The 24,570-nt window shown below is 32.8% G+C and overlaps 2 protein-coding genes across 12 annotated transcripts in view; one reads left to right on the top strand and one right to left on the bottom strand.

The window, feature by feature from the left end:
* Positions 1-20,943, top strand: part of scrib (scribble planar cell polarity protein) — a 33,850-nt gene extending 12,907 nt beyond the window's left edge. Inside the window, exons 3-35 of one of the 11 annotated variants that reach the window (XR_004580650.2) lie at positions 4,766-4,844; positions 4,924-5,013; positions 5,111-5,231; positions 5,304-5,596; positions 5,680-5,813; positions 5,895-6,006; positions 6,080-6,246; positions 6,312-6,472; positions 6,683-6,793; positions 6,874-7,095; positions 7,180-7,425; positions 7,522-7,606; positions 8,103-8,267; positions 8,342-8,517; positions 8,577-8,714; positions 8,804-8,959; positions 9,046-9,126; positions 9,222-10,022; positions 10,996-11,103; positions 11,197-11,376; positions 12,367-12,525; positions 12,591-12,971; positions 13,059-13,211; positions 16,269-16,706; positions 17,003-17,114; positions 17,192-17,248; positions 17,331-17,448; positions 18,824-18,929; positions 19,138-19,251; positions 19,338-19,466; positions 19,696-19,896; positions 20,255-20,347; positions 20,628-20,768. Coding sequence is in view for 10 of the 11 variants with exons in the window: in XM_034317956.2 (XP_034173847.1) it covers positions 4,019-4,094; positions 4,766-4,844; positions 4,924-5,013; positions 5,111-5,231; positions 5,304-5,596; positions 5,680-5,813; positions 5,895-6,006; positions 6,080-6,246; positions 6,312-6,472; positions 6,683-6,793; positions 6,874-7,095; positions 7,180-7,425; positions 7,522-7,606; positions 8,103-8,267; positions 8,342-8,517; positions 8,577-8,714; positions 8,804-8,959; positions 9,046-9,126; positions 9,222-10,022; positions 10,996-11,103; positions 11,197-11,376; positions 12,367-12,525; positions 12,591-12,971; positions 13,059-13,211; positions 16,269-16,706; positions 17,003-17,114; positions 17,192-17,248; positions 17,331-17,448; positions 18,824-18,929; positions 19,138-19,251; positions 19,338-19,466; positions 19,696-19,896; positions 20,628-20,897 (5,940 nt within the window). In the remaining variant the exon portion in view is untranslated. The other 10 variants (XM_034317956.2, XM_076688575.1, XM_034317954.2 and 7 more) reach the window with 10 other exon arrangements.
* A 2,225-nt stretch (positions 20,944-23,168) lies between these two features.
* Positions 23,169-24,554, bottom strand: Dnali1 (Putative inner dynein arm light chain, axonemal Dnali1). The gene is made up of 6 exons (XM_034317996.2): positions 24,327-24,554; positions 24,086-24,241; positions 23,887-24,019; positions 23,667-23,812; positions 23,410-23,607; positions 23,169-23,346 (listed from the first exon to the last, which is right to left on the bottom strand). Exons 1-6 carry the CDS (start codon positions 24,417-24,419, stop codon positions 23,311-23,313), a joined length of 762 nt encoding a protein of 253 aa, XP_034173887.1. The 5' UTR covers positions 24,420-24,554; the 3' UTR covers positions 23,169-23,310.
* Between the last annotated feature and the right edge of the window lie 16 nt (positions 24,555-24,570).

The following is a 24,570-nucleotide window of genomic DNA, read 5'->3' on the forward strand; positions in this document are numbered from 1 at the left end:
GTGACTTGATAGTCGTTAATAAGGTCGTTCGCAAAGTCGCATACAGAATTTCTAACATGTCCAACAAATATGCCAGCGGGATGAAAGTTAGTTTCGTTCCAGTAATCGTCTCGTTGTCGTGTAACTTCGTTACGTTGATTCATCGAATCACGTATGTAGTTTGTCGTGCACCACCAGTTCTGGATCAACTACGTTTAATTAGAATCAAGTTATAGCGTAGAAGCGATTCTTATCACGGTTAAATAATTGAAAAATAAAATGACATATTGTTTTAATTATCGATGATCCGACTAGCCAATTTGCGTGTCGCAAATACATTCGCTACGGTTGCAAAATTATAATCGTGTGTTTTTCTACGCGGTTGGTTCTAGTTTAAGCGCATTTTTATTTGTTTTCTTAGATGCCGTTCCCTGCTACGATTTATAGACTTCATAACATATTGTTAGCCACGTAACGAGATCTCATTCAGTTAGATTTTCTTATAAATTGATTTCTCCAATTATATGCAATAATAACATACCCACTTATTAATACAAAAAATGTATTTATATTCCGAAAAAAATAACTCAATATGCATTCAGTGGAAAAAAAAGGAATTGATATATGTATCACACGGGACGTGGATTAATATCTACTATTACAACTCATTTAAATGCGAACGATTTCCAGATTCAAAGATAGTAGATCTAGAATAGCGAGAACTGGTTGACAGTGAAAACTCGTTGCGTGCAAGAAATATAAGTTTATAGCAACAGGTTCGGGTTCAGGAAACCTACCCCCATTAATAAAAGACGTTGCACTCGCGTGTAGGTGCAACGAACGAGGAAGATACTAGTGATCGGAATGCAGCACCAAGAATCTTACATTTCTTTCTTCCTCTAAGACGATTATTTTTACCAGGAAGAAAATCTATGTTTTCCAAGCTGTTTGCCAGGAATGAGCACGTAATAACACGAAGGAAAATAATGTTACTCGCCACGCGTGATCGTTAATTACACCATATACCAGTAGAGCCCGAACGAAACGATAATATTTTTGCAAGCTTCGTCGAGCAAACTACACTTTCCACTTCGTTGGTCCATTTGTCACCCCATTTCCGGAGCGACGAGTGTTTGACCGGAAGAAAATTCTATCGAAAATGTTCTCTATTTTTCTCCGTTAGATACATAAAAGCAAAGAAAGGTAAAAGGGGTTGAAATAAAATTTCCTTTACCCCTATGGTCTCTCTCCGTGGTCCGTCATCCGGTAATTTATTATGAGAGGGTATATAGTTGCCAGGAAAGTGTCTTTAACCTTCTGGGAAGGATGAATTACCTCACAGAGAAAAATTCTAAACGATAAGAGTTCGTCAGGCGTTCACGTGTCACGCGTTTATTACATAAGAACATAAATTGCACACATGCACCCATGATGCATAAATGGGCTGCCGTTACCCTCGGATTTTCCCTTTTTTTCCTTCCGAGAGATTTTATAAAGGTTCCTATCGGTCGTGTTAACCGATAAATCTGTACGACCAGAAAAAAATATTAATATATTTTGCATGTTTATTACGAAATAAATATTGAATTATCGAAGAATGCAGGAATCCTTTTTTTTTTTCCTCTCTGTCGATCGATTCTTTAACGTGTGACACGGATATTACGTAAGAGGAAAAAAAGAATGTACGTGCACTGTAATCTTTTACCCTCACCGCGTATCGCCCCCTGTTCCCTGTTGCGTATCCGCGACGGAAAACCGCAGCGGTGAATATCTCTTGCAATTTATGCGGCATAAAATTACACGTCACGAAAGCTTCGGCTTTAAAGGCTGTTTACCCGATTGAATTTTTTCCGCCGAGGCCGTATAGTCTGAATAATCATAAACAGTGTTGCGTCGGGTAAACTGTTCGGTCTATACTGGGTGTCCTGTTAATCAAACGATGCGAACAGGAGGAGCTGATTCCGTGGATAAAAATAAAGATGTAAAATAAGAAATTCTTTTTTCGAAAATAGAAGTCTAATTATCCAGGAATAATTGTACGCTTGTTAAAATGTATGATTGCAAAATGCATTAACCCTTTAATCTGTATGTTAATTTCTTTTAAATTAATCGATACGTTGAAAATCACGGTTACGCGTACGAAAAACGATAATCGGTACATCAGAGAGAAACACGGATTCGTGTTTTCCGTGCACAGTAATGGATCCTATTTACTTAAACTTAGTGCGTGTGTTCACATATCGGCCGAGCCGTCCGTCCCTCGCACATCTGTGTTACACGGCCTCCACCACCTCCTCTTCTTCCAAGGTAAATTGCAAAGGCCGAGGGTGGATGTTTCGCGCTATTTATAATGTTTACAGTGGCGAACGCGTTTCGTAGGAGAGCAGCAGCTGTTTTGTGTTATTTACCGGCTGCTTAATTACAGGTTACCGCAGTCGTTCCATAGGCGTGGTAATTGACCGCGATTCGAGTGGCTACTGAAAATCGACTAATTCGATGGAACAAAAAGAAAAAAAAAAAAACACGAAGGGTGTAACCATGGTCATACGGGTGAATTATCGTAGAGGCGCGGTAGGAAACAATTTTGCAATAAACGCGCGCGATTCTTTTCACGAGCAATTTTTATTGTTTACACGAGAGAGCGCCATTGTCGGGTACCGTTGTTAATGGCCTTGCGTTATTTTACTGCCGATCACTTCGATACTCGAAGGGGAAACACGGTGGAAATTTTTCAATGAAAAACCTTTTATTTTCCAACGTTTTTATTTCATTGTCAGTTTCCTTCGTGTGAACGCATTCATCCATCGAACCTCAACCTTGATATACTTGGAATCAATCGTTATGCATCGCGTGCATGTAAACGCATTTTGAGAAAACCACGGCGGGCATGTTCGACGTGCGTCACTGTCGCGCGGGACAATCTTCAAAATCGTTCGCACCAGAGGAACGTATTAAAAATATCCACGCAAGGCTTGTACACACGCGTTAGTGTGTTTGCACGTCTAGTAATCGTATCGCTCGATCAGATATTTTAACCACAAAACCATGAGATGGCGTATCGTTTCCTCGGGACATACTGTATTAGCCCAGAACCTGTGAAAGTTTATCGATCGATAACATCCACCGTATACCATTCGATACGTTCAAAGACAGAATGGGCAAACATTACGAATCGGTCTTTTGTGCATCCATTCCTCGCTATAAAAGTCCTCAGACATATAACCTTTGTTCATCGATCATTAACATCCTTTTGGGAACAAAGAGATCCGGTGAACGAAGGGGTCTGGTCTCTTCCGTCTGGCGGAATCACGGTTAGTTTGTAATTGCTCCACGTCGCTGGCGTTGCGTTCTGTTGCGCGCACCGTGCATGCATCGATGGTACAGTATGAGTGCACACATAGGTACATTAATCACGAGACACGTGCGTTTACCTCACGTTGTTATGTTATCGGTAAAAAAATTCTAGTTTCTTTAAACATACAAGATTGTACAGTTCTTGTCGACATTTTCTAGATAGAAATCTAAAAGACTCGCTACTGCCGAGCATGGAAATACAATGAAAATACGAACAACACGGTTCAGGAATTGGGGAAATATTTGCATAACGGTCTGGAACTGCGAACCACTGTCTTAAAAGTAACTAGCGGATTTTCAAGGTTCAATTTGCCCGTGAAGCCTATCGCTATGCGATACTCGTTTTCCCATCCCTCTCCCTTCCCTCCGCGTTTCATCTCCTAACTGAAGAATGCATAATCATGTCGTGATTCACGATACGCTGTAACTCATGTATTCGTCATAATCCTGTTACCATTTTCCCTTTATGTTAATAAAATATGTTAATTCAATATTTAATCAATTTTTGCTCATTCGTTTCCAGCGTCGCGTTATTAACCCGTGTTCCAATTAAAATGAAATCGCTCACGTCGAATCGAATGAAACGTATTCTGTAACGAGCAGCTTCCGCGTTCGAAACCGTTCGTTTGGTTTTCACTTTGGTTCATTAAATACTTCAACTTGAACGGTGAGAAGGAGCGCAGGAATGCGGGGTATTATCTCATCCCACAACAGCATCCTGCATTCTTATGCAATAGCAGTGTTCAGTCACGAGTTGGTAGGTATGTTTCTCTCCAAAGAATTTGTCATTGGACGTGTTGATTAATTAACCGTACACGCGGATGACATAGTTGTGCATCGTACCAGCATCAATTAGAGGCGGGTTAATAAGTCCTGTTTTCGATAAGCAGCCTCTCCTTCCAGGTGGAGAAAATTCGTCGGGCTTGCACGTGTATCGGAATTGTCAAACGGAAGAAAAACAACCGGGAATTACGTAAGCCGCAAGAAATAGCGCATCTCGATACACGGCAAATCGGGAAACCTGACTTTACGTTCATTGATGACGAAACGGCAATTGAGAACGGGGGCCTTCGATCGTGAATTCGACACGGCTAAATTAGCTTCCTATTTTTGGCGATCCTTAATACCCTTTTCGATCGAACGGCAAACTATATTTGTCAAGATTTTCTCCCCCTTTTAATCCGTTGGCAAATTATACTTGAGTTCAATTTTTTTACTTGTATTAATATTAATGTAGAAATTCACTAGGCCCAGGGTCGGCCCTGACTAGGATTCGAAAACTCATAACCTTGTCGTTCGTAATTACATAGTTACCGTACCCACCATGCCACTGTTTATCAATGGAATTATCAGTGCTATGCAAAATAAAAAATTTTTCCGTGTCCTTTATGTAATATTAATTTATCAAACGTTTGATTTTTTTCTGTTACAGATATACCAGATATTCCTGAGAACATCAAGAATTTACGGGCACTTCAGGTGGCGGACTTCAGTAGTAATCCAATTCCAAGGTAAGTATCTAAGTATGGAGACATATTTAATAGAAATTCAAAAGGAAATCAGCTTATTTTTACATTTACATGATTGTAGGCTCCCAGCAGGTTTTGTGCAGCTAAGGAACTTGACTGTTCTAGGGCTTAATGATATGTCCCTAACGAATCTACCAGCTGATTTCGGAAGGTAATGTAGAAAACTTGTTTTAATTAAGTTTCAAGCTAAACTCGAACAATTCAATCGCATCGCATTGTACTAACTTGTTCTGATTGTTTATTTCCAGTTTGGAGGCACTGCAGTCACTGGAGTTGAGGGAAAATTTGCTCAAAACTTTGCCGGAATCACTGTCGAAACTTTATAAATTGGAGCGACTGGATCTTGGTGACAATGACATTGATGTCTTGGTAAATTAGCATCAGAAACGTTATAAAAAATATTACACGAGATTGAACGTTAACGATTGGTATGTATTTTAGCCAGCACATATAGGAAAATTGCCAGCATTACAAGAATTATGGTTAGATCACAATCAGTTGCAACATTTACCATCTGAAATTGGACAATTGAAAACGTTAGCGTGTTTAGACGTGTCAGAAAATCGCTTGGAAGATCTTCCAGAAGAAATTGGAGGTTTAGAGTCCTTGACCGATTTACATTTATCTCAAAATGTTATTGAAAAATTGCCTGATGGACTTGGAGAGCTTAAGAAACTGACCATTCTTAAAGTTGATCAAAATAGACTTTCTACTTTAAATCCAAATATAGGCAGGTGAGATTAATTTTCTTCTTGTAACAGATATGCATTGTGTTAAGAGAAAGGGAAACAGAGATTAATATATTTGTTTGTTTCAGGTGTGAAAATTTACAGGAACTAATTCTTACAGAAAATTTTCTGTTAGAACTGCCTTCAACTATAGGAAAACTTCTTAATCTAAATAATTTAAATGTAGACAGAAATAGTTTACAATTGCTTCCTACAGAAATCGGTAAAAAAAGTTTGTCGAGATCAAACTGTAATTATCATTAAGAATAATTTTCTTTGAATGTATTTTTTATTTTCATTTCAGGGAATTTGAAACAGTTGGGTGTACTATCTCTAAGAGATAACAAATTGCAATATCTTCCAGTTGAAGTTGGCCATTGTACTGCTCTTCATGTATTAGATGTATCCGGCAACAGGTAATTGTAATTATAATTGCAGTTTGTAAATTTTGTTTCAACAAATTTTTAATAACGATATTTGTTGTTCCAGATTACAGTATTTGCCATATTCCTTGATCAATCTGAACTTAAAGGCAGTATGGTTAAGTGAAAATCAAGCACAACCAATGCTTACTTTTCAGACAGATATCGATGAAGAAACTGGACAAGAAGTATTAACATGTTTTCTCCTACCACAATTAGAAATTCATCCTGATGGTTAGCAGACGATTAACGTATTTAAATCATAGTTGAAATTGTATTTGATACATTGTCTTATTTAGATTCAGGAAGACTTGGTATGCTTGTTGGGATGAGAAATGCTGTGCAAGGTGGTGACGTACGTGAACTTGGTAGCAGTGACGACGAAGAATGGCAAGAAAAAGAAGCATCACGAACGCATTCTGTTAAATTTACAGACGAACCTCCAGAAACTGATAAGGAGGTGAGACAACGCACAAGAAAACAGAAATTCTTTCGATACGTTAGATCTAAATTCAGAATACTATCGCGTTATTTTATATGTTGGAAAGGTTACTCGTACAATTCATTGTATTAAAGTTAAAATAACAAAAAATGAAATAGAAGTGTCATTTTTTTCCTCGCCGTTTATCTACATAAGTATAATGTATGTAAGGATTTGTATTTATTTCAGACACCATTTGTACGGCAAAATACTCCTCATCCTAAAGAATTGAAAGCAAAGGCTCATAAATTATTCAGCAAAGGAAAGAATGACAGCCGATCAGCGTCTACAGAAGAACAGGTAATCCTTTTAGAAAAAAAGTTAAAAATAAGGAGAAAAAACATTTGCAAATGATGAAATAATTATTAATATTCTTCTAGGATATTTCTCAAACGTTTGGTTTAGATAAAACTGAGACTGATACCATAACAAAATCTAGTGATTTAATAGAAGTTTCTACGGAATTAGAACCAGCAAAACCTGAATCGGTAGAAAATGAAGAAACACAAATCGTACCTGGAACATTGACTAACAATGCTGATCTCCAGTCTAATAACGAATCAGAAGTAGTTTGTAATAAATATGCTGCAGAACCTAGTGCTGTAAGAACTTACACAGCAGCCGATAAACTTATTTATTTATTTTCATCTATAAATTTTTATATTGTTTATTTTTCGTACTCTTAGGAGACAAGGATTGATGATTCAGTTTCTGAGCTAAAGGAGAAAAGTGAAAAGGAAGATGACGAATCCGAAAACGAAGGGACTGAAAGACACGTAGAATTTTCTGTAACAGAGGGTACTGATTATGAAGGTAGCGGTGATTCAAATAGACCAAATAGGCTTCATCGTAGAGACACTCCACATCACCTGAAGAATAAACGTATTCATACGGCGGTAGATAAAGAAAAAGTAGCTTCCATTATTGCCCAGGTAAGATCATTGTCTATCTGAAACGTATATTTAAAGAACGTTAAATATATAAATGTATGTATATATTTGTTATAATTAAATGAATTGTTTATATAGGCACTTATGAAGAAACCTGAAGACACACCTACATCCACGTCAGCGCCTGCAGAACCTGCGGAAAATTTTGACACTCAAAGTCAAGGTAAAATAATAATCACATTTGTTGTGTCACTATTCAATTTGTACACATTTTTATAGCGCCCTAAAAATGCAATATTTAAGAAGATTTTTAAAATACGTAACTTTTAACAATTTCCACACCTTAAAATGTAATAAAATGATTCAGTACTTGTTGCAACTTTCCGGTATACACTGCACGGCGAATATTTCTCGATATGATTTCATCGTAATCGTGAGAGCAAACAGACTATGATAAGATATTCCTTCTCTTTAGATACCTTATCTCTTATCTAATTATCTACTCAACTTAGCGTCGCGAATGTACATGCGTAAAATGATATTATAAAGTGGTAATGTTCATTTAAAAATTCAAGCGACAGTGGATATTGTTTATAAGGATAGTGGAAAAAATGCCAAAAAGATACAGATGTTTTGTAAGAAAGAAAAGAAACAATGGTAATGATTAATCAAGAGTGATGTAATCAGTGAATCACGCTAATTATTCATAATAATTCTAGGCGCCACATCCGATGTTGAACCAACAATAGAAGTAAGAGAAGAACAATATGAAATTCATATCGAAAGAACGACTGGGGGTCTTGGTTTGTCGATAGCCGGTGGAATTGGTTCAACCCCTTTTAAGGGTGACGATGAAGGCATTTTTATTTCTAGAGTTACCGAAGGTAAAAATTAAAGTTAAAAATTTATTTAATTTTTTTATAAAAGAGATAATTACAATCTATATTAAACTTTATAGGTGGACCTGCAGATTTAGCGGGTTTAAAAGTGGAAGATAAAGTATTATCCGTAAATGGTGTCTCGGTAGTAAACGTAGGTCATTACGATGCTGTAGAAGTTTTGAAGGCGTGCGGACGTGTCCTTGTATTAGTAGTTCAAAGAGAAGTAACGAGGATAGTACCGCCGTATGAACAGGTAGCACATTCTTAAATATACGATGGTTACAGCATTATTAACATTATCATACCTAACAGGGATCATCTAGAAAAGATTCAGCGTGCTCGAGTTTAAGTACCAGTAGAGCTCCAAGTGCAACATCCCATGTTTCATCCACGGGTATACCACATAACTTAGAGAACGGTGATACGTCTTTACCTCATGACACTATCAAGGTACATACCATTTTGTATTTAATAATTGCAATGTATAGATTTGACATCAATGTGTAAACTTTGAAAATATATTTTTTTCTATCAATTAGCCCAAGAAAATTCCAGAACCTATATGCTCGACAAGGGCAGGAAGTGAACCAATGGTATCTGTTCTTGTTCATACGACATTAATACGGGACCAAAATGGGCTTGGATTTAGTATTGCTGGTGGAGAAGGTTCCCCGCCATTTAAAGACAATAGTGATGTAAGATATAAAAATTAGTAATACTATCTTTTTCATGTGTGTTTAATTATATCTATTCTGTATATTTTTCGAATACAATTTTCTAGGCGATATATATCTCAAGAATAACCGATGGTGGTGTGGCACAAAAAGATGGTAAATTATTAGTTGGGGACAAAGTAATATCTGTAAGTGTTACAATTCATACAATTCATGTGATAACATGTTTAGTTATAATTCCGTATATATTTTATCTTCTGATGTTTAATATATTAATTTCCAGATAAATGGTGTTGAAATGAGAGGAGCTAAACATGAACAAGCAGTTGCTTTGTTAACAGGCTTGGAAAGATTCGTTCGACTGGTAGTCGAACGTGAAATTCCACTTTCCCAAGCGAACGCAGCCACGGTTGTAACACCTTCAGAAAAATCACCACGTGTTATTGGGGCTCCTAAACCATATACAGGCTTGTATAATGCAAATAGTTATATTGCAAATAAGCCAGGGTATACCAGCTATCGACGTTCCATCGATGCTGATAGGACTTTATCTCCGAGTCCCACTTCAAAAACACCGCCTCCCATGAAAATTGAAATTACTGAGACGACCAAAATGAATGGCGTTACAGAAACAGGAGGCTCCGTTAAGAATGCTCCATCAATATCGCCAAGTCCGACAAATAGTCAACCGCATCCACAACCTGCTCCGAGGCATAGCATTTCACAGCCGACGATTACACCCACGACAACTGCTGGCTCGACGCCTACCTCTCCTACAGAGCCTAGGTCAACCTCACCCCAGGAAGACATACAGGTACCGAAGCCTATCACCAACGAAGAATTTCAGGCTATGATTCCCGCTCATTTCCTTCGTCCTACATCCTCGCCATCGCCAGACCCCCATCAAGGCCCTATCGTGACGGTGACAATAAAACAGCCTGATAATCTACCTGGAGATGTTAATTTTCCTCCGGCTCCTACCACTCTTGGTAAAGTTACTGAGACCATCACAAAGAGCACTCTCACCGAGACCGTCGTAACTAGAGTGACCGAAAATCAATTGGTACCACCAGTGATTATTGAGGTATGTGCTTGGTAGTTAGATGCATGAATTACGTTGTACATGCAATTTGAAGAAATCATGCAAAATTGTTATTGAGAAAATATTGTTTCGTTATATTTTAAATAGCGATAAAAAAGAAAGTTTGAGAATCATATAACTTTCTAAATATTGAGATTATAATTACTTCTTCTTCGATATGGGAATAGTAGCATTTTTTTAAATATTTTAAACTAAAGTTAAGTATTTAACACTCGTGGTCCATTAACTTATGTATTTCCATGCTTGGATGATAATCACAATGTTGGTAAATATCATTTAACAATATTCCTACTTTGGAATTATAACATTAAAACGTTTTTTAGCACGTTTCACTGCAATCAATTAAGATTCTAAATAATTACAATTTACAAAATGGTGGTTAAGTGGTTTTCCTTTTTGTGCATGTTTAATAAAGAAAATGTTTTTATAAATTCGCATTACTTTATACAGCAATGCTTGGTACGTGTTTTTGTGGGATTGTTTTTTGATTAAAAAAAATATTAATTTTATTTTCTTGTATAAAAAACCATTCAAAATTGTTGTGGGCATTGTTTATAAAAGTATCTAATTTGGCACAAATTATATACTTATTATTGCATGCTTATATATTTTAAATGTGTTGTTGTCAACTTGATTCATTTATTCAATATAATTATTCCTCTCTTGTACCTTGTGTTCATTGGTAAAATAAAAGTACTTGATAGGAATTGGTTGTATGGGATGTTGTGCTATATTTTATACATTGGGGTGCTTATCCTCTGGCATGGAAATAGGTAAGTAGGAAAGTTAATCATTATTGTATTATTAATACGTTACTATATTATACATTCATGCATTTGTATTAATCCATTATAAGTGCATAATGTATTATTAAAATAATTCGTTTAAATAGCTTAAGTAAAACAAGAACTTTTTGAAAGGTACCATATATTTTAATAATAAAATTTTTGTTTAGGATGTAGTTCTTGTGAAAGAGGGATCTTTAGGATTCAGTATCATTGGTGGTACAGATCATTCTTGTACACCATTTGGTGCAAAAGAACCAGGAATTTTCATATCACACGTAAGTACTTTCCTTGTAAAACTTCACTCTGGGTTTTGTTATATTATAATTATAAACAAATTGCTGTATAAACGTTGTGTATAAACATATTAGGTTGTACCTGGTGGTATTGCTGCAAAATCTGGTAAATTAAGGATGGGTGATAGAATACTGAAGGTAAATGGTACTGATGTAACAAAAGCTACTCATCAAGAGGCTGTGATGGAACTTTTACGACCAGGAGATCAAATTATTCTTACTGTTCAACATGATCCATTACCAGAGAATTACCAGGTAAATATTTGTAATGTATTCATTGACGTGCTTGCTAGATATTGCACACAGTTTCCGCTTAATTACAAAATAGCTTTCTAGTTCAAACACGCTTACAGAAATGTAATTTTGTCGATCACTAATTCACAGTGAATGTTTATTAATCATCCTGAGTTTCACGATTTTTAGTGTTCAAATATTGAGATAATTTAAAACTAAATACAAAAATTGCAAACGTAAATACATATGTGCATACATTTAATTCACCTAAGAATGTACATAAAAAATAGTAATTTTAACTAGGCAGAAAATAGAATAGAGCCGAAACATTCGATTGTTAGTACTTCACGCATTATGCTAATTATAATCAGTGCTTATCATTTGCAAACAATGGCACTCGGTGCTTACAATCATTTCTTAATGCCATTATTTATAATTTGTCCTACAAGCTGGTCGAAATAGAGTACATCCCTGTGACAGTAAGTACTCAATTTATTTGACCTGGTTTGTTTTTTATTTCTATACTATGCTTATTCTTTTGTTCAGGCTGCAATCAAGCTCGGCACTAAATCATGAACAATTTGCTTTTCTGCCTTGGCTGATATTATATAGAATTTTACAGTTTTGTTTTTTCTTTAACGTGCTTTATATGCTTTGTGTTAAATTGAAAAACCTATGTAATAAAGTAAAAGTCATTGTACAGTATCGAGCATAATAGACTTTTTCGGGGAAATGGTTCGTTTTCCAGTCTCTACTTTAACATCGTCAGAATTACGATATTGACAAGTCCTGCTCCTCCTATATCACCATTTTACCTCGGGAAGATTATTTTATTCGATATTGTACATTGTATTTATGATTTATATAAGAATATGCAAGATAATTAAAAATTAAATTTTTATGTGGTTTAATATTTCAAAGTCAGATTAAGGGAATAAAGATTTTTTAAATTTTAAATAAAATAGTGCGAAAAGTGGTAAAAATATATTTAACACTAATATTATATTTTAGGAATTGGTTATAACGAAAGAACCAGGAGAAAAACTGGGCATGCACATAAAAGGCGGACTTCGAGGACAAAAGGGTAATCCCCTTGATCACACGGACGAAGGAGTTTTTATATCTAAAATAAATTCAGGTGGCGCAGCTAAAAGAGATGGAAGACTGAAGGTAACAATAGCTTATAAAAACAGTAAGCTTCTTGTACGGTATTGTTATTATGTTTTCAATTTTAGGTTGGCATGAGACTATTGGAAGTAAATGGTACATCATTATTAGGTGCAACTCATCAAGAAGCAGTAAATATACTGCGATGTTCAGGAAACACAATTACATTGGTAGTTTGTAAGGGGTATGATAAAAACGAAGTTGAACCAGTGTACCCCGTATCCGATGGAAGAGATTCTAAGGAATCTAGAACATCTAAGGAGTTCAAAGATCCTGCAGCCGATGGTACTAAATCTTTATCACAGAGTGTATCCAGTTTAGATCGCGACGACGAAGAAGCGGCAACACTCAGGCAAGAGCAAGAAATGAAAGCTGAACTTGTGGCATGGGAACAAGAAGAAAGAGAACGTGCTTTGCTTGAGCATAGAGAAAAGTCTACTCCTGAAAAAGTATAGTAGAATACACTCACTACATAAGGTTATTCTAATTGTTATAATATTAATATTAATGTTAACAATAATTATATTGTTAAACAGGTATTAGATGTAGTAAGAGCAGCTGAATCATTAGTAAGCAAGTCAAATAGTCCTGTCGATATGGTTCCACCAAAATCACCAGGTGGCACTAAAGATCTCAAAACGACTACCATTGTAATGAGCAAACATACTTTAGCACCACAAAATACAAATGTAAGTATTTTTTTTATTTTACCAATTTTAAGTCACAAAGTGGTTGTATTTGCATGTTTTTAAAAGTATTATTTAACTTGCAAGCAGTGAATTGCTTTTACTATTTATATTGGAACAATTTTACTAACATTTTTATAGAATATTATGATTAAACCATAATATTTAAGTGATATTTAACAAAAATTTCTACGTAATTGGATTTCAATTTTCCTTCACTTAATTTTATAATTATTTTAAAAGCACACGAATAATTTATGAATGTAAATTATTATATATTTACAGAATGTTAACATTCCTGCATATGTGACTGCTTGATCCACTTTAATTTTATATAAAATTGCCTATCTTTATTCTTTTTTACTATAAGTTCTTTGAAAGTTACTGCTTTTAATTTTAAGTTTCATTTACATGAGTTTCAGTGTGCATGAGTCTGGTGTGCGTTTTGTATTATAGAAGAATCATTCGTTTATTTGCTCATGTATTTTCTGTGTATGTGTACTCATGGATACATACACGTGTGATATATTAACAGACATATTACACACTTTATTAATGGCACTAATGGAACAAAAGGAGGGACACATTCGATTATTCAAATTGTAAATGATAAAGACGTAGACCGGAATATAGAAAAATTATTATGGTACAATGTATTGACAAAACTAGATTTTTCTTCCCTAACGATAAGAAACATGATTGACACATTCAAACTTAATCTATTACAGACAAGTTTTATAATTTACAAATATTTTATACAAGCATGGCCCATAATTTTTATTTTAAGTGACATTACATTTAGCAGAAACTTAAATACATTCCTCAATTTGTTACCACCTATAGAACAATTATAATATTTGTCGTTATCCATACATTCACCATGAATCTCATTATTTTTAGTATGTGACGCATGAAATGTACATTTGTCAGTGTTCTTAGCGTCGCATGCTCTCCTGAGCGGCAAAACAAGAGATATTTCACGTGTTTACAGACAGTGGAAGGTGATAGTGCTACTTTGGCTGCCCTCTAACAGGAGTGAGTCCGTTCGACCCTCTACTCATTTTCCCTGTGTCTACGTCCATACCTCTGAATTCGCGGGACTGTGCCATAATAAATTATTCTAAGGAATTCATGTCGTTAACTCGCATAATCATAATGTTTATTGCGTTTCATGGGTATCGTTGTTGTACAATTTAACCATCGTTACTCCGTTTGTTACTGATACTGCCATTATAATATTAAGTGTAATTATTGCGAATATGCTGACTGGCTGGGTTGATTCTGTGATTGTTTCCTTGTTTTGGTCCAATATGGGATCAAAATCTTTAATCATCACAAAAGTTGTGATATCTTCCTTAACTACATGACTTTCATGTATATATCCATTGCTTCTTTGTTTATAAATATCGGTTAAAAGATGAAAAATGAAAAGATATTTCTGTGATAGGTAGACAGACGTCATAGACGATAAAAAAAACTTCCCACGTATTTACGGATATTTTTTAGCAATATTTGTACATTGATTCATACATTTGTTTCGTAATGTATTTTGAAATATAAGAAATATGATGGACAATTACTTACTGCAATTAAGTGAGCTTAAAAAATTATGTAAATTATTTCTTGGCACTGTGTCAGAAAGTAATTGAAAGTAAGAAAAGTATAATTCTCATCAGTAAAATTTCTGAAAAATAATTCAGTGCCTATTTTCGAAATTTCATTGCTTACTTCTAATATATTATTCCGAATAATCTTGTTTATTCAGTAGTTTCCATTTGGAATACTGAGAAAAAGATTTGTTTTATTGTTATTTTTTTACAAATATTTTGTAAAAAAAGTGCTACAAATATCTTTTATATTATTAACAAAATAGTTAATATAAAGGAATATAGAATATTTTACTACTTCCAGAAATGTAAACATTATCATACAGTAGAGAACAGTTTACATGTTGTAATTTATAGTTACACTTCATTTTATATATTTTATTTACTGAAAAAGAAAAAAATAATCAGTGCGCGTGTTACTAATTATGGGTGTGTATCCAAGAATATCACGTTCTAATCATTCAGTATATTGTCCACTATATAATTTGTTGAAACATGAAATGATTATTTCATGAAGCATTTGTTCATCTAGCATTTTTGTTTTTTCTAAGTTGTAAAACACTCTTGGATGGTTACTTCTACAGTAAACTCATATCACTATTAAAATATAAATTAATGTACTGTATTCTACAAATTTTCTATAAATGTTATATGTTGATATAAATCTAATGGACCAGATGTTTATATATTATTACAAACTATAAAGATAAGATAGTATTTATCTAATTGTAAAAAAAAAAGAAAAATAATGTTAATGTTGAAGTTCCAGTTGACAGACATAAAAAATGAAATATGTGCAGTGCTTTATTCAGATATATCAATGCGGCAGGTTCTTCTGGAAGTAATTACAAGTTATCCCATTAATATTATTATATTGCGGGAGTATACATTTTTCATATTCGTATTTAGTAACACAGAAATCAGAGTTCCTGTTACTAAATTATCATCTGGGATAAAAAATCACTTTGTTTCAGAATATCTTGTGATGCATTGATATGTATGGAAACATGATGGATAGGGTACAAATATGAAGTAACTTTATAAACTCGATTTTAACTTGTTTGAAATCATTGGAAAGGGTATACAGAGAAAATTATGCGCAAAGCTGCATGAATTGTTGCAATAATAGTACAATTGATATAATATTGAATGTATAGATGGTAAAAAAAAAAAAAGAAGAATAATGAATGAATAAGTTCAAAACTGATTCCTTTTTAATTCTAATATAGATTTTGTATGAGATGTAGTATTGAAAAATAAATCTGTTTTTAAAGTATAATAATAAATTTCACAAAGACAGTTTTGTTAATCTTAGAGAAACTAAAAAATATCTACTTCTTAAAAGTTATTTTATGTAGTTTATAATGATGGTTTCATATTTTTATTATGTCTTATTGTACACTTAAACATTGAATTAACTTTACTAATACGATTCTTCATGTTATTTACTCAGTCACTGAGGGAAGAGAGAGCTGTAGCACCAGTGGAGAATACGTCGCCTCAGTCTCCGGTCTCTGCTCTTACTCCATCAAAGAATATCAATCGTAATACTACTGCCCAAACCTTGCCCTCTCCAAAGAAAAAAAATTCTGCGCCAAAACGTAGCATTACGTTCGCTGATCTTCCTCCAGTTTCCAAAGAAGAATCAATTAATTATACCTATTCGCCTAAAATGAAGGAGGAACGGCCATCATCCTTGCATGATAAATTTACTTCAGATCCTCAGATTGGTTCTTATAAGAAAGTTTATCATAGTCCTACCCAAACTACTCGTTTCAAACTTCCTCCAACACCTTTAACTGCTCCTATGTCCATAGAAGATCATGGCACTTCGGCTTCTTTTAGCAAACGACAGAACGCACGCTCTGTTGATGGGAATATTCAGGTTGAGGTGGGTTTAAAAAGCATGTTTTAAGTAGCACTAATGCACTACTCTTACTTGACACTGTTTATTATGAACGTTGGTATGTTTAAATTATAGAATTCTATTATATATTGAATGTACATATAACGCATTAACAAAATTATTTTGGGTACAAATTGGCATGCTTGCAAAAGGTTCAAGTATTGGGTGGAATTGTTGTAAAATAAGTTATCCTTTATACGTTGTACTTTCTGAAATTTCTGCACCAAGGTGAAATGTTTATTACCATGTAATAATAATAATTATCAAATGTTTTAATTCAGTCTTCACCAACACCATCACCAACTCCACCTCTAGTAAAGATGTCAGTTAGCGACAAAAAGAAATTGTTTGAAAGTGCCATGGAGGAACATCTAAAACCTTCGCCTAAACCAGGTTGGTAATAATGTGCAGCATGTGCTTTAATGATATATGATTTCATTCTTTTTTTTTCTTTATTCCTTTTATTTTAGAAAAAGTATTCAGTTTTCTAAGTCAGGATGAAGTTGAGAAAATGAAGCAAGAAGAAGGTACACTATCAATTTAATAATCGATTCTACCGATTTATTAATTATTTGTATGATTACAAGTTATATTATTATATATTTTTAGAAAAAAAGATTGCCACTTTAACACGAGATGAGTTAAAATCATGGGCTCAACTTGATGAAAATGAAGGTTTAGAAGATTTGGAGGAAACGCTAGAAGATCAGGATAACAGGCGACCTAAGTAAGCTAAATTGTACTCATTCTACGCATTTGAACGTGTGGTTATTAAAATCTTTTACCTTATTATTCCCTTTCTTTTGTTTCCGTTTCTTTATTGTCTGCATACCACAAAATAAGGAAAGACAAAACAGAAAACAATGACTATTAGTGATTGCAAACATGTAATGTACCAATATTGAAAACATGATAATGACTGTATAATTTTTTTTTTAATATTCACGATTTCATTCATCATTTTTCAATACTAAACATACAGAAAGTTAAGATATTTTATGGTATCATCTTTTAAACGAACCATCGTTGTATTGGCGTACTAGATTTCAGTAGATTATTGATCGCAAAAAAGGAGAGAATCAAATTAATTTGCATTATATACTTGAGTATTATAGCACTTTATTTAGTCCAAGTTCATGTTTTAAATACATTTCTGTATATATAAATATAAAATAATGTAATCATACTAGTTGTTTTCCACTTGTAAGATGCTAGATGTAATTCTCTTATATTATGTAGAATATTGACTAGTAGCTTTAAAGATAATATGGGACGGATTTTTACATCTTTTTGCTTCTATGATAAAATTTACGATCAAAATAGCTTCAACGTTTTATATGAACGTATATAATAGGACTGAATATCGTGTAAATATCAGTATTTTTATATCTACGATAAGTTTTATATGTGTATATAACTTGTATTGGGTGTTTTTTGTTTTAGCTATTGTTTTATTACAAGTGTGCATGCTTATTACAATCAGCGTATAAGTGATTTCGTTACATATTAGCGATTGCTTTATCTTTTTTTTTATAAATAACGTATACTTGTACATAGGCTTATGAATTTACATTCACATTGTACCTTGCAGTTAAGGTTGTGGTTGTGCTTACACAGGCATTTACTGCACAAACAAAAGTTGCAGTCTTATCTAATAAGATGTTTAGAAAAATGATGTGTATCAGAATATAAATTTGTTATAAACCAAAACATATGCTTTAACGCACTTCCTTTTTACATGCACTGCAAGCGAATTTTTAAAGATTCTGAAGAATAGTTATTATTTATTCAACCACTAACAACATTTGTTTGTAATTTTATTTATGCAATAGTTTCATTCCTGTTTCGAATGGTAATGTAGAAATAATTATTTTTTAGAATCTCTTAGCACCGATGCCTCCATTATTTATAGACTTAGTTGTTGTGTAGTAGTTGAACCTTTTTTTGTATCGTTATCGTTTTGTACATAAGTCATATACGATACATTTTTTTTTTGCCTTTGTACTGAACGTTGCTTTTGTACTTCTTCTTTTTAACGAATAAACATTACAATTTGGGCACATGTATATGATTTGTCAGTGTGCATGCTCGTTACCTTGCAGTAGCCGACTGAGCTCGCGAAGTTCGATCCCCCTTCTGCAGAACCTTCCAAGCAGTGTAAGGACAGCAAAAGCAGAACGTCGCTTGAAGGAGAGACTGGTACAGGAGGTATTCATCTTCTTGAATCTTTTTTTAATCATTGCAGTTTCTCATTTGCATTAATCATATACTCCAAAATTTGTTGAGCATATCAGGTCTAAACAATTTAATCAAAATACTGATAATTCAATAAAATGGTTTAATATAAAGAAAAATAATTGTTTAGTTTAAAATAAATCATTTTTTATTATATTCTAACTGTTCTGTTATTTTATAGGGGATAATTTCGGATGAAGATGAAGAAAGCAATTTGAGTCCTGCTGAACAAAGAGCTTTAAGAGCAGAAAAACGTGCAGCATGGAGACAGGCGCGTTTAAAATCTCTTGAACAGGTAAACTTCAGTTTTCTATTTCTAACTTTTCGTCTTTCATAAAAGTTTATTCAAATTAATGTTCTTAATAAACATGAAACATTTAGGATGCTCTTCAAGCCCAAATAGTAATTAAAAAAATGAGCGAAATGATGGATACTGCGAATAAAGCAGATACCCTGCAGGATTCCACTGATTCCGTCACTCCTGTTCCAGAATCAGAAAAGGCAGCTGATGTAAGCATCTGTAAAGTATTCTCTGGCTCACAAACCGTTAGCAACTATATAGTCTAACGACGTTGTGTTTAATATAAATTAACCAGCATATTTATATTCATTGTAATGATTTAACATAAGTATTTTACTAATTACTTCTTTGCTCGCCTGTGGTTCTAACTTAGCGTTTGTGTATTACAATGTAATGTTAACTACAACGGTATCCTCTTTGTCTGTCTTACTATCATAGTTCACTGCGTTACGGCCGTCTAGTGCAGATTTTCCCAAACTTGCTGTACGCAGCAAATTGGGTCCCCCTAAAGAGATACGCGAATCCGAAAAAGTAGTGGACGAGAAGGTCACTCGGCGTACCGAGGAATATGTGGATGAGGTGACGGGTGAACGTCGTGTACGAACAGTTGAATACGTCGAGAAGCTCATTGAGCGACAGGTACTATAAATTCTAGAACTTGCACAGAATTTAAGCACCACATTATGGACTACAAACGGTTTGAGCGAGAAGGATAAGTTTCTTTAAATTATGTACTGGAATTTAAGTTTATGTATTTGACATTTAATTGACACTAAAAGAATTCCTTTCAAAATTATATATCGTATAAGTATTAAAAATTCACTGAAACAGTGAAAACAGAAAAAATACTCATCAAAATTTGAATAATGTAAGATATAGAAATGTATATGTATGTATGTTGTGTGTATGTATATGCATGCTGCCTTTATAAATTTTTGCTTTATTGCACAATATCTGATGGAGACACTAGTTCAATGGTTGCGTTTGTTGTTCCAAGAATCCAACACTGATCATGGAAGTGCAACCTGCACCACCTTGAGCAATTGATTTCATTTCCACTGACCACTAACAAACTCTTCTCACACTATTGGTAATGCTACTATTGGTTTTCTTATCTACCAGTTTACTTAAGCATGTGAAAGTACATATATTCTTTTAAAATGATACTTTACTGTAATTATTTATACGGTAGTGGTACATATTAAATTTGAATACTATAAAGCTATAAGTTTTACATTCATTGTAATTTTGTAATATAATAATTTTGAAAAGTATTTTTATATTATGATTATATTAGTGTACAAAATATTTTCAGTTTAACTTCAGATGACACATTTTTTCATGTGCAATATATATATTTATGCAAATAGGTTGAAACACTTCGAGAAAAGATTATTTCACTGGAATTAAGTAATGCTGAAGACGAAGTTGAAAGTATTACCGGCACAGGAGCAAGCGATGCTGAAAGCGAAAGTGAAGAAGTTACAGGACAGTCTTCGGCTGTGAGTACACCGAAAGAAAAAACTGAAACAATTATACCTACAAATATCACTGAAGGTGCCGCTCCTAAGATAAGTGCAAATACTGTTGTTGTTTCAAAGAAAAAGAAACGGAAACGTTCGAAAAAGGGTCGTCATTGACCTAAAAAAAGGATTCTGGTGCAAAATGAAAAAAAAAAAACAAAAAGACATGTGCAAGGAAATTGGTGAAACACTTCCTTGTAAACAGCATTGTGAAAGTGTGTTCCAGTAATGTAAACATTGCATTACATTGATCTTTACATATTTTCAATTACAAATCTCGACTGTATTGGTGCATGTAGTACTACAAATCGTTCATTATATGTTGCGGATTCAAAGTATACACATGTATGTATAAGATATCATTTCATATCCATGATTTAATGTAATTTATTTAGGTGCATTCAAAACTATGTTTATTTCTCACATACGTCGTGCTATGTTTTAAGTATCAATTATGCAGTTTCCTAAAATAATACATTTTTCAGTAGGATTAGCATTTCATCTTCACTAAACTGGTGCAACCTGATAATCGGCAATCATCATCCATATTTTACATATGACAAAATGTATATTTAATACTTTCTTCTTTTTAGAAATTCAACTTAAAATATTTCAATTTTGAAGGAATTATTACTTTAAAGAAAATGAGATCTATGATGGAATTATAAATTAGTATTTATATAACATCGGAATAGTATTTTTTTTTTCAATACTATGGTCTTAATTATTTTATAAAATAATTTATTAAAATCAGATCATATAGAAAATTCATATGGTTTAATCTATATAGAATGATACACATTCCCTTTTTTAATTTCTATTCTTTTTCTTCTTGTTACTATTATAAATGGTATTCTTGTGTTGAAACTCAAGTAATTTAAACAACAGTATTTTGGTTATTGAATACGAATAATATAAAATGAAAATTTTCAATTAAATTATAATACATGATTGGCTTGAAATGTATGTAAGATAAATTATAATTAGTTAGCATGAGAATGGAAAGTAACGTAAACCACGATTAATGAAATGTGGTTTGTAAAGTATTTTATTTATTTTCCTTTAGAAATAAGTAAATTAATATATATATTATGTAAAACTGTTTTAATCTATTTGAAGATTCATTTAAAAAGCATATGTATTTAATCATATTGTTAAATATCAACATCGTTTAATCATGCATCTTTAGAAGCAATACTTTAATGTATTTAAAGTTTATTGTTCATTTAATTTAAAAGTTGCCACCAATGTAATGAACACTAGTATTGAATTTTTTAATTGTTCTAAACATAAAATTACAATACATATTCTCGAATTTTATTTTTTGAATTCATTTGTTTTAATTTATTTATGCTAACATTTATTATATTTTGTCGCTGGTATATTTCATTTTACAATACACCAATATATTTTTATAACTGTTTTCGATTATATACTCAATATATGTGATTTTATGGCATATAATTTGCATTGAAACTTGGTAAAATAATTAATATATATATTAATTTGGTAACATCAATAAAATATTGCAATATACGTATTATTTGTATCTTAAATTTAATTTTTCTCATTTTTCTCGTTTTTGCAATATTAAGTAAACATCATTAAGCATAAAAATAATTGTATGTTTAATAGACAATTTTTAATGAAAACAGATTGTATTTTTAGTACATAATGTATAATATAAGCAAAGATTAATTCAGATAAATACACTATTAACTGTGGTATATAGTGCGGTTAAAGGAGCGGGACCAATATTCTGCATATAAATTATACAACAAAAATGAAGTACATTCTTTATAGAAACATTATGTATGATTTGATATTTGTTGTCAATATTATAGCAACAACAATGAAATGATTAATGGCATTGCTTATAAGATATTGTGCAAACATTATGCCAACATTAACACATTTAAAAAAAATGAATACTCTTAATGTAAAATTAAAATTTATAAAAGTTATAGTGTTAAATGTTATAATTGTAAAATCATTTAACGCTATAACATCCTTGCAGAAAACCACGTTCGCTAATATCTTATAATTAAATTTTTTGTTATACAAAACAGGATCATATTTGCAAACTCTCATATTAAAAGTAATAAAAATATAGAAATCGAAATAATTTATATATACCATTACAGTACTTGTATTAGTTCTTATTTATATAACTAATTCAAGAAGAATAATACATTTCGTTGTATACGTTTTATATTTTGATAATATTGCATAGTTTATTTTATAAATAATAAGCTGAAACTACCGATTTTCTTAAATGTGTCAGATTAAATTAGTAAAGTGCTGTTTATATGATTAGTACTAAATATTTATGGTACTAAGTTGACAAATAAATATATATTTATTTATCTGTGTTTTCTATTAAATAATATATGTTTTATAACTTTCAACATATGGATCTGTAAACAGAAGGTGCATGCAAATTTGTTTGAAGAATATAAATATAAAAATCTTATATTTAAAGGTATAACAATTAAAGAAGTGAGCACTGCAATCATCATTTTTGTTCATCTTATCTTTTTGGTGCAATAATTCCTTCCAATTGCGTCTGAAAGAGATTAATGAAACAAATTAATCTTCATAAAATTGTTCAACATTTACAGTAATATACCTTTAACTGTTGATTTGTTTTTTTCAAGAATTGGATCTCTTCTGTATATTTCTTTTCTTCAGCTTCCCTTAATTCAGCTGATCTCCTTTCAGCCTGTTCAAATTTCTGTTTCAGTTCAGCAACTGTTTTCTCCAGTTCAGCTTTTTGCAATTGCAACTCATCTGCGGCAGCAATCAAATCTTCTTTCCCTTGTTCAGCCTGTACGAATCTTAATAAAGCTTCAATATTTATTTCTATTTTAAAAATGGAATACATACCTGGAGCGCTTTACGCATACCAAAAGCAATACTGCTCTGATACAAAGTCTGATATGCAGCTAATGTCATTTTAAGTTCATCTCTAACTCGAAGTAAAAGTAAACCACGCTCGGCACAATTTACTGTCACCTGACGTATTATTTCGTCTATGGAATAATATTATTAAAGTTTTTAGTTTTAAATAATACAGTTTTGCAAAGGTATAATAAAAAGGCTGTACCAAAACACTGTGTGTAAAGTTCCCTACGTATTGGACATATACCAGTTTCTCTTGCTTGTCTTTGTTGCAATTTCATATCAAGTTGTTCTTGCAAATTAATAACATCTAATCTTGTTGCTGGTGTACTTGATACCTAATTAAGAATTAGATATAGATTACATAATGCCATTTGTTTCCTTTGACACAGAGAAGCTGTTACTTGTTGAGTCCACGTTTGACCATCATCTTCCCATTGTTTAGGTGGTATAATCCTGTTTAGAATTTCAGTAGTTTCATGTCGTGTGTCTATTGTAGGAATAGTAGTTTGAACTTTACAAGCTGTTGCTCCAATTTTTGGTGCTTGTTCTTTAGGTACCTGTTTTGATACCGAAGTGAATAAAATTGTATATTTTTAGTGATATCATTTAAAGATACATGGCACTATTTAAAAAGAATCGAACCTTTTCTGGACGAGTTGTCACTAACACTGGATTGTCATATTTGACCAGTGTATCCATAGAAGGAATCATTCGATCTTTTATTCCTGTTGCCATTATTTAATTATGCACACTTGACTAACAGGAAACAAAAAATACTGTATAACTGGCTGATTACTGACTTTTATCATAGGCGTAAGATTTGGAACTGTTAATTGTCATAGCAATATTGATGTATCAGATGTTACCAGGTAACAGTACATTCATT

This window comes from Osmia lignaria, chromosome 6, assembly GCF_051020975.1.
Source record: "Osmia lignaria lignaria isolate PbOS001 chromosome 6, iyOsmLign1, whole genome shotgun sequence".
In the NCBI taxonomy this organism is placed as follows: domain Eukaryota; kingdom Metazoa; phylum Arthropoda; class Insecta; order Hymenoptera; family Megachilidae; genus Osmia; species Osmia lignaria.

What these genes read in the sequence shown, in the direction of transcription:
- Dnali1 (XM_034317996.2), bottom strand. Translation starts at nt 24,419, where the DNA reads ATGGCAACAGGAATAAAAGATCGAATGATTCCTTCTATGGATACACTG. An exon ending in TGACAACTCGTCCAGAAAAG is followed by an intron (nt 24,242 to 24,326) that starts GTTCGATTCTTT and finishes GTATCAAAACAG; the next exon opens with GTACCTAAAGAACAAGCACC. An exon ending in GTATGCGTAAAGCGCTCCAG is followed by an intron (nt 23,608 to 23,666) that starts GTATGTATTCCA and finishes AGATTCGTACAG; the next exon opens with GCTGAACAAGGGAAAGAAGA.